General features: G+C 46.9%; 1 protein-coding gene and 1 long non-coding RNA gene across 6 annotated transcripts in view; one reads left to right on the top strand and one right to left on the bottom strand.

Moving 5' to 3' along the window:
- Nucleotides 1–3,740: 3,740 nt before the first annotated feature.
- On the top strand, nucleotides 3,741–4,658 carry LOC137849402 (uncharacterized). Its single transcript, XR_011091872.1, has 3 exons — nucleotides 3,741–4,220; nucleotides 4,327–4,442; nucleotides 4,517–4,658. It is a non-coding gene; the product is annotated as an uncharacterized lncRNA (long non-coding RNA).
- A 7,086-nt stretch (nucleotides 4,659–11,744) lies between these two features.
- NAALAD2 (N-acetylated alpha-linked acidic dipeptidase 2) overlaps nucleotides 11,745–18,800 on the bottom strand; it is a 36,140-nt gene continuing 29,084 nt past the window's right edge. For 2 of the 5 annotated variants that reach the window (XM_068668891.1, XM_068668900.1), the window contains 3 exons: nucleotides 15,566–15,647; nucleotides 14,326–14,418; nucleotides 11,745–12,994 (listed from right to left, as the gene is read on the bottom strand). In XM_068668891.1, the coding sequence (XP_068524992.1) occupies nucleotides 12,805–12,994; nucleotides 14,326–14,418; nucleotides 15,566–15,647 (365 nt within the window). In that variant the 3' untranslated portion in view covers nucleotides 11,745–12,804. Of the gene's footprint in view, nucleotides 12,995–14,325; nucleotides 14,428–14,855; nucleotides 14,958–15,208; nucleotides 15,215–15,565; nucleotides 15,648–18,800 lie in introns of all 5 variants that reach the window. The other 3 variants (XM_068668912.1, XM_068668885.1, XR_011091867.1) reach the window with 3 other exon arrangements.

The following is an 18,800-nucleotide window of genomic DNA, read 5'->3' as shown; positions in this document are numbered from 1 at the left end:
TAAACCTTAGGCTTCCAAATAATTATTAATGCAAAGAATAAGATGTACACTACTACTATAATAAACTCCTCTTGGGAGCACTTCAATTTGTTATAGGTCTGTCCTTTTTAGTTACCTGTGAAAATAAAGGGTTAGTTTACAATGGTAAGCTTTTATCCTGCTCAGAGTCTGTTCCGAGATTTTTCTTTTTGATTTTAACTTTCAACAAGTCATCTGTAGGAACAACTTCCCAGGCGCTAGGGTCGGTAGATGCTTTCACTCCAGTATAGTGAGTCCAACCTTTTTCCGCAGCTCTTACAGCTGTTTCAGTGCTTAGCAGTACTTGGAATGGTCCTTCCCATTCAGGCCGAAGTTTTGATTCTTTCCAGGTGCGTATCAGGACCCTATCTCCTGCATGGAATGAATGTACTGGGAATTCCAAAGGCGGAGTTTGAGCCAACAGTCCACGAACCCTGAGAGATGCTAAGGAAGAAGATAATCCAGGCATATAATTTTTGAGGAAAATATCTTTAGTTTCAAAAATAGGTATCTCACCGTTTCTACCCAGGTATGGTAGTCCAAACAACATCTCATATGGTGAAACTCCTACATCTTTTCTAGAAGCAGTTTGAATTCTAAGAAGTGCTAAAGGTAAACACTTTGTCCAGGGAAACTTAGTCTCTAAAACCAGCTTTGACAGATGTTTCTTTAATGTCTGATTCATTCGCTCCACTTTCCCTGATGAGGAAGGATGCTATGGAGTATGAAATTCCCATTTTATTCCCAAGGCTCCCACGAATCCTTGTAAAACAGATGAAGGGAAATGACTTCCTTGATCTGAATCTGTATTTTCAACAGTCCCATATCTAGGGATTATTTGTTCCAGGATTACCTTTATCACCACACTAGCTGTTGCTGATGCTGAAGGAAAAGCTTCTACCCATCCTGACAAATGGTCAATCAACACCAGCAAGTACTTAAATCTGCCTACTTTAGGTGATTCAGTAAAATCGATTTGGATGCTCTGAAAAGGTTGAAGCCCTGGCTCCCGTCCGCCCAGGGGTTGTTTCCGTAGAGCCTTCTTATTCACTCGTTGGCATGTTATGCAACTATTACACGCTTGTTTAGCTACAGCGTACATGCCTATACGTATACATTTTCTTAATACGGTGTCACACATTGCCTGGACTCCCCAGTGGCTTCCTTGGTGTAGAACGGCTAACATTTCTCTCATTATCTGTTTGTTTACCATTTCTCTCCCATCAGGGAGAGTCCACCGTCCTTCGGACTCCTTTGCTCCTAATTCCCTAAAGGCTTCTATTTCCTTTTTACTGAATATTTGCTTTTCAGGTGGAGGTTTTATTTCAGGTACAAGAAGCAGCTTTGCTTCTACCTCTCATTGCAAAGCTGCTTCTTTAGCCTTTTCATCTGCAATCCTGTTTCCCCATTTAACTAGGGAGTTTCCTTTTCGATGTCCTTTCACGTGCACCACAGCAACCTCCTCTGGTAGTAACAGACTTTCCAAAATCTGTCTAATTAATTCTTCATGAACCAATTCCTTTCCCTTCCTGTTTACTAAGCCCTTTTCTTCCCATATTTTTCCAAATGCATGTACCACCCCATTTGCATATTGTGAGTCAGTATATAGAGTTCCCTGTTTCCCTTTTAATTATTTTAATGCTTGATTTAATGCATATAATTCACAGGTTTGAGCTGACCAATTGTTAGGCAGTCTTCCCATTTCTTCGACATTCCCATCCGTTCCTTCAATGATGCAATAACCATTACATCTCTTTCCTTGTACCACCTTAGAAGATCCATCTATAAACAATATTTCCCCTTCCTCTAAGGGCACCTCTTGCAAATCTAATCTTACCTTTGTCTGGTAATTTATTAAATGTAAGCAGTTATGTTCCGTATTTATTGGATCCTCAATTCCCTTTGACAAGAAGGAGGCAGGATTCAAAACAGACTCTGTAGTTATAGTTAAATCATCCTTTTCAATTAGTATAGCTTCATATTTTAGTATTCTGGAGTCTGTCAGCCACCTTCCTGCTTTCTGAGTGAGAATAGCCTTCACTTGGTGAGGGGTAGCAACAATCAGTTGTCCTCCAAAGGTGAATTTCCTGCTCTCTTCTACTAATAAGGCAGTTGCTGCTACTGCCTGAATGCATTCTGGCCATCCCTGGGATACAGGGTCTAATAATTTAGACAAAGACGCTACAGGTTTCTTTTTATCTCCCATTCTTGGGTTAACACCCCCAAAGCAGCACCCTCACTTACAGTTATAAAAAGATAAAATGATTTCTTTAGGGCAGGAAGAGCTAAGACTGGTGCTGTAATAAGGTCTTTTTTTTAAAAAAAAAAAATTTCCATTACTTCTTCTTCCTTTTTAATCCAGTTCAGTATATTAGGTTCTTCCTCCAATAATTTGAGATATAATTTCTCTGATTTCTGTGCATATGCTTCTATCCACAGTCTGCAATATCCAGTTCAACCCCCAAATTTTCTCAACTCTTTCTTTGTTTTAGGGAGAGGAAGTCGCACAATTCCCTGAATCCCCTCAGGGTTTATTCTCCGTCTGCCCTCAGAGACTAAATGTCCCAAATACTTAACCTCTTTTTCTACATACTGTAATTTATCTTCAGATACCCTTAGCCCGTGTTCTCCTAAAAAATTCAGGAGTTTATTGGTGGCTTCTTTTACCTCCGATCTTTCTTCCCTAGATATCAATAAATTATATACATACTGTAACAACATCACCCCTTCTGGAATCTGAAATGTTTCTAAAATCTTTTCCAATTCTTGCCCAAACAAATTGGGAGATTCAGTGAATCCCTGAGGCAAAGCAGTCCATCTATATTGCTGTTTACGACCTGTCTCTGGGTCTTCCCATTCAAATGCAAAAATGTATCGACTTTCAGGATCTAGTGGGCATGCCCAAAAGGCATCCTTTAAATCTATAACATTGAACCATTTGTGCTCATAAGGGATTTTACTCATCAGGGTGTAAGGGTTAAGAACCACAGGGTGGTGCTTTCATGTTATCTTGTTAACTTTTCTCAGGTCTTGTACTAATCGGTACGAACCATCTGGCTTTTGTACTGGTCAAATTGGAGTGTTATATGGTGACATACAAGGCTCCAAAAGACCATCTTTAACTAAAGTTTGCACTATAGGTTTCAGGCCCGTTTTTCCTTCACAAGAGATAGGATACTGTCGCTGTCTAACTCTTCCGCTCCCTTCTTGAACAGTTATCTTTAAGGGAGTTATGTTAAGCCCTCCTCGATTTCCTGCCCTTACCCATACCGTGGGATTTATTTCTTTCTCATCATTTTCTGTTAATAATTTCATTGTGACTGTTCTTCCTTTTTCACAGGTCTTCAATCATAATCCTAATTTGACTATTAAATCTCTCCCTAATGTTATATATGGAGTGGTAATTCGTGTCGAGAAAATGGTTGATATTAATAAAGAAGGGGGAGATTTAGGAATGTGGCCATGGGGGTTGGAAAACCCCATGAGTGAGACAACATTAGACTCTTAACAATGAGGCCATCAGGAATATCAAAGAGTTTAGAGGGAACACAGGGTGATTCAGGAGACTCTGTGCAGTCTCCGGTTTCTTGTTCTCCAGCTGGTTCTCTTTTTCTCCAGCTGGTAAGGCATGGATGTTTCTGTGTGTTTGCTGTTGTTACATTCAAAGTTGTTTGACCAATGAAAAGTTGTTTTGAAAAGAACTGCTGTGGGAAGAAGGGGATAAGAGGGGAAACCGCCCTCAAGATAAAAAAGGCAGCACGATGAAGTTACATCAATAAAGAAGCAGGAAAAAGAAGTGAAGAGGAACAGGCTGGCAGAACGCAGACCAGGACGGTCTTTTGACACTTTGCTGTGCTGCAGGAGCGGGCTAGCTTGCAGCTTAACCTCCCTTGCCCCTGCTTTCAAGGGACTGGGAGGGTTTGGGGTGCATTGTCCCAGTGCATCCCAGCAACTCCTTGCACCTTCTGGCCGCTAGCAGCTCCTGGAAACTTCCCTCTCCGAGCTCTTGGCACCCTGATGGCTGCGTTGGCTTTCTGCCTGAGGAGCCCTGATGCCTTTGCTGGCAAGGGCATCCCTTCCTGGCCATGGTCTCAGCCAGGACTGTCTCTCCTGCAGAGGTTAGGCACAACGGATTTGGCCACATGGGACCGAAGAGGTGTCCTCGCACAGCCAGAGTCTGGAGGAGTCATCGTCTTTCCCAGGTGAGTGTGCTGCGTCTGCAGCCCATGGCTGGCGTCAAGGCCAGGGCACTGCAACTACTGAGTGTGGTGGCCTGGAATCACACTGCTGTCCTCTTCTTGCTTCCAGGATTGGGCTCTACATTCCATCTGGAAGAGCTGCAGGGGGTAATCCAGTTCAAAGTCCCGAGAAGCAGGCTGAAAAGAAGGGAGAGTCAAGGATGGGGGAAGACTCCAACAGAAAAGGTAACATGAGAGCCGTCATGCCCAAGACTCCGCCAAGGGTTTCTCTTACCAGCCCTCCTGTTGCCTCCTTACAGGGATGCCTACGGCTGACAAGAGCTAACTGCTCTCACGGCAGAGTCTCTCTCCAGCCAGATTCCTCAGGGTGACAGAGGAGGCACAGCTGGGCCAGGCTGCTGGGGGAAAAGACGCCTTATCCCCTGCAGGGGCAGGCGTCTGCCCCTGAGCCCAGAGCCCAGGAGCGGCTCCTGCAGTCGTGGCTGCCCCTGCGCGGGCTGCTGCCGCTGCTTCTGGAACCTTCCTGCAGCCTCTGGCAGCTGGCGCCTGCTTGGCGGCCGCACGTTGGGCTTGGCAGCCTGGCATCTGCAGGCCGTGCCAGCCTGCAGCATGGCATTGGCGGCCTTGTTGCCGTCCCCAGGGCACGGCTGAAGGGGATATTGTGGGTTTGATTTGCAAGGACGGGGAGAATTTGGGATGCAGTATCCCACTTCATGCGCAGGCAGTTCGCACTGAACAAGGTGGGCTTTGCAGCCTCATGCTGCCCTCTTACTCCGCTCTTTCCCAGAGCTGCCACCCCACAGAACGCACTTGTGGACCTGAAATCGAAGTCTCTGCAGATGGCAGCAGTGCCTATGAAGCAGCAGCATGTCCTCATCCCTCACCCCCCAGAGGAGAACACTGAGGCAGATCCTGTGAGGAAATCAATGCCAAGCAAGTGTGGGCCAGCTCCCACAAAGGCCAGGGAAAGCTGAGCTGCATCAGGCTGCCCGAGGGATCCAGCATGCGGGTCGCTCAGCTCTGGGCTTTGGCTCTCCATCCCCTGGCTGCTTCGGGGTCAGGCAATGAGCATGGAGATGCCCTGCCTCCAGCTGTCGCCCTGCAGACCCAAAGTCCTGAAGCTCCCCTGCAGCTGACAGTCACACACCTCGTGTGGAAGGGAGCTGTGCCCACTTGTCCTGGGACCAGGGGAGGCCGAGTTGGCGTGTTAGGAAACAGCTGGGGAAGAGGAAGGAGGCCCTGCAGGAAGGCAGGACCAAGAGCAGAGCTGTGGACATCCCCGGGAAGACTGTGGAGGAGCTCCCGCTCTGGTAGTCCTCTGCTGCAACAGCCTTCTTTCCACAGCCCCTTGTTCAGTGAGGCCTCTGGGCTCTCACTGGCACCCTTCTCCCTGAAGGGAGCAGGGAGTGTCACTCAGCTCTCCTCACTGGAGCGGAATCTTGAACCTTTCCAGAGAATCACAGAATGGCTTGGGTTGCAATTGATGTTAAAGATCTTCTATTCCCTCCCGCCCCCTGCCATGGGCAGGGATGCCATTCACTAGAGCAAGTAGCCCAGTGCCTCATCCAAACAGGTCTTGAAGACCTCCAGGGATGGGGCATCCACGGCTTCACTGGGCAAGCTGTTCCAGTGCCTCACCACCCTCTGTGTGAAGAAGTTTTGTGGCCACCAAGGAGCAGCTCTGACTAGCCTTCTCTTTTCCTCCTGTCAGGGATGCCTCCTGCTATTAAGAGCCGGCTGCTCACACCCCAGAGTCGCTCTCCAGCCAGATTCCCCGGAGTGACAGAGGAGGCACAGCTGGGCCAGGCTGCTGGGGGAAAAGAGCCTTCTCCCAGGTGAGGCTGGGGGGCAGCTGGAGGAGGCAGCCCCTGGGCTCTTCCCCTTGAGTCAGCGAGCGGCTTTCCTTGGACAGGGGGACTTGGCCAGCTCCACAGGGGTCCCGACACATGTCCCACCCACTGCCCTTTCCTTGCTGGGCAGCCGTTTGCTGAGCAAAAGCTGTAGCAGCAAATCCTCCTCTTGTGTGCTTGCAGAATGCTGACAGCATTCATTCAGGAGAGCTCCTCGAGGATGGGAGAAGAGGGTGTAATAAATGGCTCAGTCTTCAAAATAGGACTATAATCAAAGTTTACAATTTATTAAAGGAATAGAGGTAAGCAAACAGCGATGGGTGCACTGGGAGTCTCTGCTCCACCAAGACACACACCAGTTACATCAAGCAGCTGATTTGTATGCTCCTAGGCTGATACATATTCATTACTACTTCTAAATAAAACAGGGTTATTATAATTAGTTTCTGGAATCCCAACTGGAGCATGTGTATCAGTCTCCGGTGGTCCCTCTGGGGGTCTCTGGGGGGTCTCTCGTGCTGAAGGCTCATAGTCTTCCTCCCTCTTGTCCTTCTCCTTTGTCCAACTTGGCTGTATGTCAGAGACTTGTGCAACATCCCCTGCAAGCTTTGTCTTTTAGTTGTTCTTCAGCTCTCGCCATCTCCTTAATCTCCTGGCCAGATATCAGACTTGCATAGTGTCCCATGCAATAGTCATAATAGCAGTTATTCTGAAACCCCCCAGATATCAGAGACTTCAAGGAAAAGCCTACAAATGCATTGCCCTTCAAGCTCTCTATTGACACGAATTGCTAAACCATTCCTTTGCAAGATACGAGAATTGTATACATTAACCACTCTGTTCTTCTTAGACTTGTGGTTATACAAGGGTATGTAAGACAGAAGGTCACATTCATCATACCATGCGGCCCTAGCATTGTTCCATACTGACACAAATCAGATGAACATATCTCACAAGGGGAAGGGCAAGCGCTGTGCCGCAGCCTGGCCCCAAACTCAAGCCCCTGCCTGCGAGGCTCACCAGAGAGCAGGACAAGTAGCCACTGCATCTGTGTGCCCATTGCCGGGCTGTTTCACGGGTTGCCTTTGTGGAGATTTGATGTTTCTCTCTAATCGTTGCATGCTCAGCACAAAGCATGTTTTTGCAGGCATTGCTCTCCTGCGCACACTGCCAGTGTACAGCCAGGGAAGCAGCTGCTGCAGCAGCTCAGAGCAGAAGGCCACGGTTGTTCACTCACCCAATGCAGCTGCAAAGGAGCCTCCATTTTTTCGGGGAACTCCAGGCCTCTGGGTACAGCAAGGGACAGGGTTCCCCTATCTCTGGTTCTCTCTCTCCCCTCTTTGCTGGGAAGGTCTGGATGAGGGCCTCTACTTCTCTGATTTGGCAGGTGGATGCCACAGCTTGCACCACGGCTTCTCCTTGGGCCAGACCTCAGAAAAGAGACACTGGTCCTCGCAGAGAGCTGCCGCCTGCTGGAAAAGTAAGACCAGGTTGTTGAGCAAAAGCTATAGCAGCAAATCCTCGTCTTGTGTGCTTGCAAGATGCTGGCAATGCATCAGGTGAGCTCCACAAGGATGGCAGAACAGGGATAGGGTTGTTACAAGGGTAGTGCTTCTGAAGATTTGACGTTTCTCTAACCACTTCATGCCCTTCTCCCCTGCAGGAAATAGGCTGCCTGTGCCGTCAGCTGGGGGAAAGCCATAGAAGGCAGCCCCAGAGCTCTTCCCCTTGAGTCATCGAGAAGCTTTCCTTGCACGCAGGGTCTTGGTGAACTCCACAATGGGCCTGACGCATGTCCCACTGACGGCAGTTTCCTGCCTGGGCACCCAGCAGGTGAGCAAAATCTCTTGCAGCAAATCCTCCTCTGTAAGATAGCCAGTGTGGTCCGCCTACCTGGGTTGTTAGAAGGGAAATGCTTCTGGAGATGTGACATTTTGACAATTATTGTGCCTTCTTCAGTGCCTTCTTCATGATTAAAGAGGAGCTCCCCATGGTGGGCTTTGAGCTCCTTGATGTACAGAAGCCCATCTTCCAGGTTTCAGAGACCTTTGCCAGTATTCATGGGCTCCCTTACAAGAAAGAAACTTTTCCGGGTAAGAAGAGAGATGAATGTCAGAGCTCCAATGTGCAAGGATGTGGGCTGCATGGTCAGCTGCTGCTGGGAAGGCAGTGGAGGGGTTACACAGCTCCTCCAGGAGATCCAGAGAAAAGCCTGAGTACCTCAGAAGCCAAAACCTGCCAATGCTTTGCACCTTCTGGCAGGCAGCAGCTGCCGGAAATGTCCCTCTCCATGCTGTTGGCACCCTGATGGCTGCGTTGGTGGTTGACTTCTCCTCTTGGCATCTGGCACAGCTGCAGGTGCAGAGCAGCAGCAGGGCATCAGTGCTGGAGAGCCCAGCAGCTACGCAAATGTGACTGCCCTCCTCTGCAGGCCTGTGTAGTTACTTTGCTCCTTGCTTCTTTTCCGTAAGGTGTAATTCGATTTGTTTTCCTGAATTATGCCTGGCTGTCCTTGGACACAAGGGCACATTGCAGTGCTGCATTGGGAGGGCCTTGTCCTTCTGGGTCAGACGCATCTCCTGATGAGGCACAGGAGTCTGGCCTCTGCACAAAGCCAGGCAGTGATTTACCAGGTGCAGGCACTCGCTGCGCAGCTTGTGCTGCTTGTAAGGAGGGGTGAAGATTAAGCCCTGCAAGCTGTGCCCGTGGGCTACTTTCTGCCTGAGCAGCCGCGATGCCTTCGTTGGCAAGGGCATCCCTTCCTGGCCATGGTCTCAGCCAGGACTGTCTCTCCTGCAGAGGCTAGGCACAACAGATTTGGCCACATGGGAGAGAAAAAGCATAGTCCCACATCCAGCTTCTCGAGGTGTCATCATCTTTTCCACGTGGGCGCGTTGCTTCTGCAGCCCTCGGCTGAGCGTTTTGGCAGCTTTTCAGCTCCTCTCCGGAAGATCAGCAGTGCCAGGGCTTGCCCAGTGCTCAGGGAGGAGCTGGAGGGAGACTTCTCCAAGCACTGTTTCCTCCTCCACTCCACACCGATTCTTGCTTGTTTTGGACGAGGGGGCATTCTCTTTGTGTAGCTAGGGCTGGGGGAATGTCTATTCCCTGCCCAGCCCACAGCAAGCCCCTCTCAGATGCTGGCACCAAGACCAGCACCTTACAGCCCTAGAATGTGGTGCCCTGGAGTCACACTGCCTTGGTCTTTCTTCCAGGATTGGGCTCTACATACCTTGGGGAAGAGCTGCAGGGGAAGGGTCTCTCCAAGCACCCAAGGGTTCTGCTTTGGAGAAGAAGGGAGACACAACGATGGAGGGAGAGTCTACCAGAACAGGTAAGATTGACTCTTGTAAAGCTGACTCCACAAGCAGTAAGATTGTAAAGTAGGTATGTTTATGCAGCACTGGGCGGCACGGGGGGTAGTCCCACCAAAGTCGTGCGCCCCTAACACGGCAACTTGCTTTGGTTATATGCAGTAGAGATTTACATATGCATGAGGTTTCCCAGTATGCCTATACATATTCATAACCTGTCCCCGCTTAGTATTAAAATTAGTTCCAAGAAGTCATTTCCATAAACTCCTCCCTTCTGCGCTTGCGCGGTGCCTTCTGGTGGTGGGCACTGAGGGTCGTGAGGATGAAGTGAGATGTCTTCATCAGGGTTGAACTTTTCACCTCGTCTCCTTGCGCATGCTCTCTGAGGCCTTGGTCATAATCTGGGCCATAAAGTTGGTTTGGTCCAGTTCTCCGGGCCTGAGGGGCTCCTGTTATCTGGACGCCTTGCATGTTTGACATTTTTTATCTTGTCCTTTTAAGAACAGTGCTCCTTATCTCTGAGCCCTTGATCACAGTCCGAACCACAAGGTTGGTTTGATCTGGTTCTTGGAGTCCCAGGGGCTTTGCCAGTATTTATGGACTCCCTAAAAAGAAAGAAACTTTTCCTGGTAAGAAAGGAGATAACTTGCAGGACCCCCACGCACGGGGACTTTGGCCTGCATGCTCAGCTGCTGCTGGGAGGCTCAGGGAGCGAGATAGGGACAGCAGTGTGACGGGATGGCACCGAGAGCACCAGGATGAGGAGAACGGTGCTGGAGCGAGTCGGCCAGCTGGCCCTGAGCCCCTCTGACCTGGACACAATTATTCCCAAACCTGGGGTTTCTCCATGAAGAGCCCACCCCCAGGACAGCAAAAGCCCACGTGGCCCTGGCAGTTCTGTGCCCAGAGGCACAAAGAGCAGCGCGGCCTAATTCAACCTGGCTGTGCGCAGCCAGGAGCTGCCTCCACCGTCCCTCCATGCGGACAGGCTGCCGGTGCGGTCGTGCCCAGAGAGCGTGCGTCACACTGGCAGCTGCCACACGGAGTCGGGAGCCCCAGGACGGTTCGGTCGAACATCGTTGGCAGCCCTGGCAGCCTGCGATGAGCAGGCAGCACTCGCAGGAGGAGACAGGCAGGGCATTACCCTGGCAGGCTGAGCCCCGCTCTGCATGGGCAGCTGCCAGGGCGTGCCGGGGGCCGCTGCAGGGCAGCTCACAGCAGCACTTCTAGCAGGGACACGGAGCAGAATGGCAGAAATGGCCCAAGTAACTTGGCCTTTCTCCTCGCCTTCTCTTGCAGATGGAGAAGAAACTGCCACACCGTGGGTTGCGGGGCGCCGAGAGAATCCAGCTGCCAGCCGTGCCGACTTTCCCAAGGCTGGCAGCGACTCTCAAGCAAGTGCCTAAAGCAGAGACATCATCATCTGAAAAGGCCACTTGCAAGCTGCCCCCTCTGCAAGCAGCAGCCTCTGCAACTTCTGCCAGAGGAAGAGCAAAGGCATTGGGTACAGAGGCCCTCAGCCACCGAGAGCTTCTGCCACCTCTTCCATGCGTCTCTGCTGAGAGGGACAGGGCAGTGAGGGCAGAGAGGTGGGAACGTGTCCCACACAGCCCTGTGGCCCCTGCTGAAGATGTGGAGTACTCAGTACAGCCCTTCGTCTGCACAGGCATAAGAAATGCTGTAGCTGAGAGCAAGGCAAGGCTTGCTCCATCAGGCAGAGGTCCCAGGACCACAGGCCACAGAACTCCAACTCTCCCCACAGCAGTGCCCTGGCATTTGAAGAAGAGCCGGCACCCTGCCCCACACAGCCCCACCGACTCTTTTACGGTGCTGCAGGACACAGCACTGTCTGTTGTGTCTGAAGCCATGTCAAAGACGATGGCTAAAATGCGGCAACAAGGCCAACGACCGGCAGCAATGGGGGACCCAGTGACAGCAACAACATGGGCAACACATGGGGTGCCCAGTGACAGCAACAAGATCAGCCGGCGTCCAGACTGACATGGAGAGCAGGTGGACCGCTGCTCTGCCAGCGTTCGATTGTCGGGGAGGTGCAAGAAAACCAACTGCCAGCAGAGACCATGCACCAGCCAGCCCAGGCAGGGTTGAAAAGCAAGAGCGAGAGAGAGCCCAAAACATCAAACCCAGGCAGGGGAGCAGCAAGGAGGGGACAAGCCAGGGCTGAGGCAGGAAAGAAAGCGGTCCTGTGGGATGGGACCAAGAGGAAGAGATTGTCGTCATCAACTCCGCGATCAACCCCAGGTTTCATCACAGAATCATCACAGAATAGCTTGAGTTGGAAGGGACCCTCTTCCAGGAACCACAGGCTTTTCCCCCGGAAGAAGGCAGCTCATCCAGCACCGTGGACAGGGAGGCCGCAGAAGAAGCAGTAAACCCAACAAGCGCCTCTCTTGACTCATCAGAGTCCACGGACACTACACTGTCAGCTGCTTCCCTGGCAGAAGGTCCTGGGGAAGAGAGGCACGGCACGCCTCTCACAGCACCAGCACCAGCACCAGTACCAGCAGAGAGGACGCCAGCAAGTCCTCTATCAGCCCCTATTTGCGAAGATGAGGGGTACAAAGAGAGAGAGAGAGAAAGATCAAAAGCTGCCATTTGGCCGGAGTCTAGTGGTGAAAGCACCAACAGCAGGGAGATCAGTTCTGTTATCCCCCACACTCTGTATTTTTGAAAGTGCAAATAAAGGAGAGAGGTGGACAGTGATTTTCAGAGGGGTGGTCACACGCTGTTCATAGGTCTCTGCATAAATGCCTAATAAAATGTTTTTGGATTTCTTCGTAAAAGCAGCTGTTTTCTCTGGTTCTCAGGGAAGGTCAGAAGCCCTTTTGGCAATTAGTCAGAGGACCACTGTTTTATTTTTTTCAGGGAAAGAAAGCAAGTCTGCAAAATGAGTGCTGACTAGTCCTGCAGAATGGATACTAAAATGCAGAAATGCTTTTGGTGTATTGTATAATAAACATCATTAGTAGAACAAGAGAAATGTATATGCTGAGGACTGCTTGATTTTTTTGCTGAAATATATGCTGTTGATCAGAGCTACGGTCAAGATTAGCAGACAGCTTTGCAAATAACCAGATTGTACATCTAAAAGATGTGGGATCTCAAATTGGCAGATCCTTCAGAAAAAAAATCTGATTGAGAATTGAATATTCCTTCTCCCCACCTGCCTGCCCCACAGATTGTCTTCCATCCAGGGTTGTTCTTAAAGTTACAGTTTTGCCAGTATCAGAGAAGCAGTAATTCCTAGCTGCAGAGTTTCTGGAGCACAGAGCTCCTGCTCCCCCTACCAGTACATCTGTGCGATGGGAGCTCAGGTACAGCAGGCAGTTTGCAGAGACTGGATCACTGCAGCCTGACTGCAGGGCGTTCAGACTTCTGCTATTTCAGCTTTTTGAAGCCATTGTCCTATGCTACTTCCTTCAATGTCCCTGCTGCTGCCTGCACAGTGAAGGCTGCAATGGAAATCTGCCTCTTCACTTCTTCCCAGGCTTCCTGCTGGTCTGCTTTGCTTTCAATATCAAACATGGCATCATAGATCCCTGGGAAGGACTCGCCAGCGTACTTGTTGTGACTGCTTGGAGCAAAGATGACATGTCTGTGGGGAAAGGGAAAAATGTAGGTATACTAAGTAAAAAAAAAAAAAAATAACAGAAACCTCAAAAAATTATTGAGCAATTGAATGGTGATGGAGCTGGGAAATTAATGTGAAAAGAGGGGGGAAAAACTATGGGAGAATTATTGAGAAGAACAGATTCTTCAGAGTAGAAGTGATTGTATTGGAGCTGAAGTTGGCAAAACCATGGCTTATTTTTTTTAATTTTTATTTTTTTAATAATTAATAGTTGTAGATTTATTTTCAAATTTATTTTGTTCACATGAAGTAATGAAACACATTTATAGATGCAAAAGATGCCCCCCAACTCAAAATAAATACTAAAACTGTAATAATAGATGCAAGCACAAATAAAATGCATTTTAAAAAATATATATCTCTAAATGTTACCTAACACCCAAAAATAAGAACTGTAGAAAACAACCATTTCATTCTTCCAGAAGTGTGAACAACAGTTTGTCCTAGGAGGCTGGAAGTGTGATTCTCAATTCCACCTGCCTGAGGGGCTTCTGGCGTGGTGTGAAAGCCACCAGGCAGTGAGTCAGATGCACCCAGGCATCAGGAAAAGGGGGATGCTGAGAGCAAAGGTTAGGCGCTTGCACACCTGACGCTGAAAGCTTGCTTCCAGCAGGTGCTCCTAATAACTGCACAGCACTTTTATAAAGGATGTGGTGGTGCATGAAGTATTGTCCTTCTGCAGCCCTGCAGACTTGTACAGAGAAAACTTCAGTAATAACCAGTTAAGGGTTTAAGCTCATGGGAAGCGGCCAAAGCTGGGAGAGATGGGACTCTGCAGCACAGCTCGTGGGCCTTTCTTCATCCTGTGATCTCTGTGCTATCTATCCTGAGGAGAGAGGATACTGTCCAGTCTCTCTCTTCTGGACATCTCTCTTCACTACATACTTGTCCTCTTCCCTTTACTGTACTCCCTTCTTTCCTTTCTTTCCATAGAGTTGTTTATGCACTGAGTCATCACTTGGTAGAGATTTACAAGAACAAGGTGTAACAGAAGTAGTATCTATCACATACTCTCAAATCAAGTTCACAGAGTTATCAAGGCTAATAAAAATAGAGTGCCAGAGCTGAGAAGAGGAATTAGGCACTGTGAGGGTGGTGCAGGCAAAAAGTTCTCCTTGGAGATTATCAACAAAGTCTGCTACTCACTGCATTATACCTGAACCAGAATCTGTTGGGCTTTATAGGGCCTATACAGCAGTCCAACTGATCAGCCTGTGAGGATGGGATTCATCTGCAAAACCACAGTGCTTTACACAGTTAGAAAATTAGACAAGTTCAGAAAGTTGTTGCCTTACCTGTAAAACTTCCTTCCTGGTAAGCCAAGAGGATCAATGAAAGCTCTTTCTATAAACATCAGCTGATCGTTCACGATTCGCACTGCAATGGGACTGCAGAAAATGTAGACAAGAGACATTTTACACAGTAAGGAAACAGGACTGCTCGTTTTCATTCAAACACTTTTCCTCATCTTTGGACAGAAAACAAAAAAAAAAGTGATGAAGAATGTCTACATTTGCAAAAATATGAGGTTTTGCAAATGGAAGTAATACATGTTTTATTAATGCATTCAGATTTCTGTGTTAGACAACTCAATAGACACTTGTTTAGTATTAAATGGCACTAGGAGGATCCCACTTAACAGCAGGGACAGGAAGGCAGAGATTTAGGTCAAGATATCTATATTTTTACTGTCCACCTCCAAATCAAGGGTCCAAACTCTCTACAACATTCATACATACACAGATAAATAGAACAATGTTCTAAGGATGGGATTCAGTTGCCTAAACACAACCGCTATGTACCATACAAGGTACCAAGGAGCACCTGTCCTCCAGCCACTGCACCCAAAGGGCATGGGAGCCCCATAGGGCCCATAGGTTCACAAGCACCACGCAGGAGTCTTAAATACTCTGGAGCATCACCCTGTCTTCCTGAGGTGTGCTGAAAGTACAAACATTTGTGTCACCTACAGCACTCAAGCCAAGGTGTCTAAATACAGAGCGCAATCAGACTTAAACTTCCACTGCTACCTGCTTTTCCCTTTATTACAATAATTGTAATGACTAGCTGATACTTATAAGCTCTACAGCTGATACTATTCATCACTGAAAGCAGAATTAATCTTGGCAGATATTGCGTGTCTCAGAGTTCAAGGGCTCTGGTCCATGCTAATCAGACAGGCTCCTTGTGTAGTCACTGGAAAGAAAGAGCTGCCCTGGGTACCTGAGGAGATGTGATTAATTGCCCCTTCAAAATACAAATTTCACTCCATGAAATATAAAGGGAATCAGGACAAGTAATTATATCTTCAAGGTAGCTAAAAACTGAGCAAGATGAATGCCACCCCAAGGAGTGACCAGACATGCAGACTGCCCTAGGAGCAAGGCCCAAACTGACACAGGCTTTAGATGTTTTTTATTTTTAACTTTCTCTACCCAAAGGCTGATGGAGGGCTTCAGGAACACCCCTGGACAAAGAAAGGAAAGACCACAGGGGAGATTTTACTAAGATGGAGATAGATTTTTCCAGACTTACTCCTTCTTGTCAACTTTTTCAAGTCTCCTGTGAAATTCAGCAGCAGCCTCTGAGAAGTTCACCACAGCAGAAAAAAGAGCATCTAGACAAGGAAAGACTTTTTTGAACAACTTCAGAGGATCCACAGAGCCCAATATACCTTTCAGTTGCCCAAGGGGAGCAAAACTACGTCTGTTTTGCTGTTCCACTTGCATTATTTTGCTGTTACACCTGCATTAGTTTTCTCGTCTCTCCTAGAAGTTCAGATTTTTAGCCTCCATTAGTTTCCCCAGAGCAGACTTTAAGAGCTGCACTCCCAGCAGTAACAGACAAGGACAGAGTGGAACTACGCCAACAGCAGAGCAGGGTGCTGGATACGGCCTTCCCAAGCCCATGTCTTGCCTCTGCCTGCCAAGGAGAAGACGCTGGCATTGCAAACGGAAAACTCTGCTGTTCCCCTTTTAACATCGGGACATACTGCAGAGTTTAGGTTAGATTAAAAAAATAAATAAATAAATAAAAATAAAAATAAAAAGCCTGACATCAAAAATACCAGCTCTTCCAGCTGGCTGTGCAAAAGCTCTTGGAACATAATTTCCTATTCATATCATAACAGAAGAGTGTCCTATTGAATAGTATTGAGAAAGACATTGAAAAAAAAAAAAAAAGTCATGGTGGTGCACAGCCAGAGATAGGTAGGGTAAAGTAACCAAGCCCCACGCTTGCTAAGGTGCAGCCCACGAGGTGTCTGTGCCATGACCTTGTGCCATCCCCTGTGCTGCTGCTTGGCCTCCAGGATTTTGCCTGTTACACCTCACTCTGGGCAATACATGTAAGTCCCATTGCTTTCTTGTGCTCTGCCCCTGGCAGCATGTCCGAGCCACATGGGATAGCTTGGCCTCAGAAGCAGCTACAGATACTGTCTCCTGCTAATGACATCAACTGTGATGATTTTCCTGTAGAAGGGTCGATTTGATACAGACCTGGGAAGAAGTATCGATTTCTACAGCTAATTTTCATGGAACAAAAGGAAGGTGGATGGTTTGAGGAGGAGAACTTCTGGCCTTACCACAGCTCATTACATAGTTTCACAACTTGCACATTTTGCCCAAAAGTTTCAGGAAACTTTAGATAACGCAGAGTATCCTCTCTTTGCACAGGAACGTGGATTAGGTCATCTCCTAAACCCTATCCCCTACGGGGAACGAGGCCCTGCTGTGCTGGTAAACTCATCACACTATTTTAGAAATCACATAGGCTGTCTGTTCCCACGACTTCTGTTGAAAGCTGCTCTGCAGTCTCATCTGCTTTCTATTTCCAGCACACGTGTTTATCCATCACCAGCCCACACTTGCTTGTTCTTGCATTAATATTTTTCTTTAGTTTACATAATCAGAGGCACAGATTTTGCCTCTGCAACCTGTTTATGGACAGTGCTTGTCCACAACTGCATTTGCCCAGGGCAGTAGTTATCAATTTGGCAGAGGACAGGGCTGACATCATGGCTGTATAAAGGCTACAGATTATATTTCAGAAGCAGTAGGAGGGGATTTAAGAGAAAAAAGAAAGGTCATCTGAAAATATATAAGACAATTTGTGCTCGTGTTCATGAGCTATTCAGTGCTGCCACTTTTAGTTATTTTAAAAAATATTATCAATTTTATTTATTCATTTCCCCTACAGACCTTAGCTCTGATAGTATATTATTACAAGTACTATTTCATGTAAAAAAATAAATTAAAAAAAAAGGTTTCCAGTGTTCATTGTTGCAGAGGAGCAGCTGAAATGTGACTATAAAGGCAATAAAAAAAGCTTCATCAATTGTTGTGAAGGACAACTACGTGATTTATTCAGGCTTAATTAACAGCTTTCTGACATTCAGTGCTGTCAATAGGTAGTTCTGTGAAAATGCTGAGTGAAATGAATTTCAATTTGCAAAGTATCATAAAAGCTATCTATTCATTGTAATGCACTCTGGTGCAATAGAATATACAAAAAATAAAAATCATAGTTTCTTTTTAAAGAAATAAATTTGAACTGATCAGGCATCAAAGAAGAGACACGAAAATAATGAAAAGACTGGAAAAAAAAACTTGTAAAAACGGCCAAAGTGCCACGTCTATAAAGTTATTAAGGAGAGAGTTAAGTGATAGTTAGGGAACAAAAGCCAAAAAAAATAATAATAAAGATTGCTTCTAAAACATAATTGACATAAGAACAGAAGTATATACATCAGTTGGAAATTCATTTGGGCAAGTTCTAATTTGAAATGAGAAGGAAACACAATGAAAATAAATTATTTAACAGAAAATTTGGTAGCTGTTCTAACAGTGCAAAAAGAAAGTCCAATCTTGATGTTTCCCCAGATGATATGCTACAGTTAACACAAGAATGTGTTGAAATAAATCTCTTATAAATCTCAGACCAGATAATCCATCCCAATATGCTTCCTCTGTTCCAAGAAGCCTTTTTACCAAAAATAAAAAAATTAAAAAAAATGAAGTCTTTTCAAAATACTCAAGAACTTTCTGCCTAACGAGACTTAAATGTCATTTTAGTTTTTCCTAAGCGAGGATTTGATTTGAATTACTTCACGTTTCAGACAACCCAAATGAGTACTGCAGCATTGAAAAGCCAGTTTATGTCTCTAACCCATGGGTCCATCAGATACCATGTGGATTAGGACTGACTAAAAATTCTCCATGGTACAGAAACCAAGGGGTGAACAAGGCAAGGAGAAAGAAGAAAGAGACAGAGAGGAAAAAAAAATGATTGTGGAAACCATCCTAGTTTGTGATCCAGAGTACTCTGTCTCTTCCATTCTATTTTATGTGCCTCATCAAAATGTTTTCAAGTGCTCAGTGAATGTATTTATGCAGAAGTTGGAGAAGGGTTCTGTTACCTAAATGTGGTACCAGCCACTGACACAGATGGTAAGCAGGTTTCCCAAGGTCAGACAGACTAAACCTCTGCCTGAGGAGGAAATGACACCTGCATCTCCCAGGTTTCAGACAGTTGCCCCAAACATTTAACCTGTCTTCTTCTTTTAAGCAAGAGAAAATAATCTAGTCCGGGGTGAGAAGCAGGTCAATACTATTTCTTTGTTCTGCATTTGATTGTGGTTCATGACTGCTCGTGAGCAGTGTAATAATGAACATAATAACATGCATGAAAATTATTTTAACTCTCTCATCTGACCAATAACGTGCTAATACTGTGTTAGGTTTAGAAATATATTTTTAGAAGACTTTTCTTT

This window comes from Anas acuta, chromosome 1 (assembly GCF_963932015.1).
Source record: "Anas acuta chromosome 1, bAnaAcu1.1, whole genome shotgun sequence".
NCBI classification, from domain to species: domain Eukaryota; kingdom Metazoa; phylum Chordata; class Aves; order Anseriformes; family Anatidae; genus Anas; species Anas acuta.
Note: the sequence above shows the minus strand (reverse complement) of the source record. Positions and strands in the feature narration are given on the sequence as shown.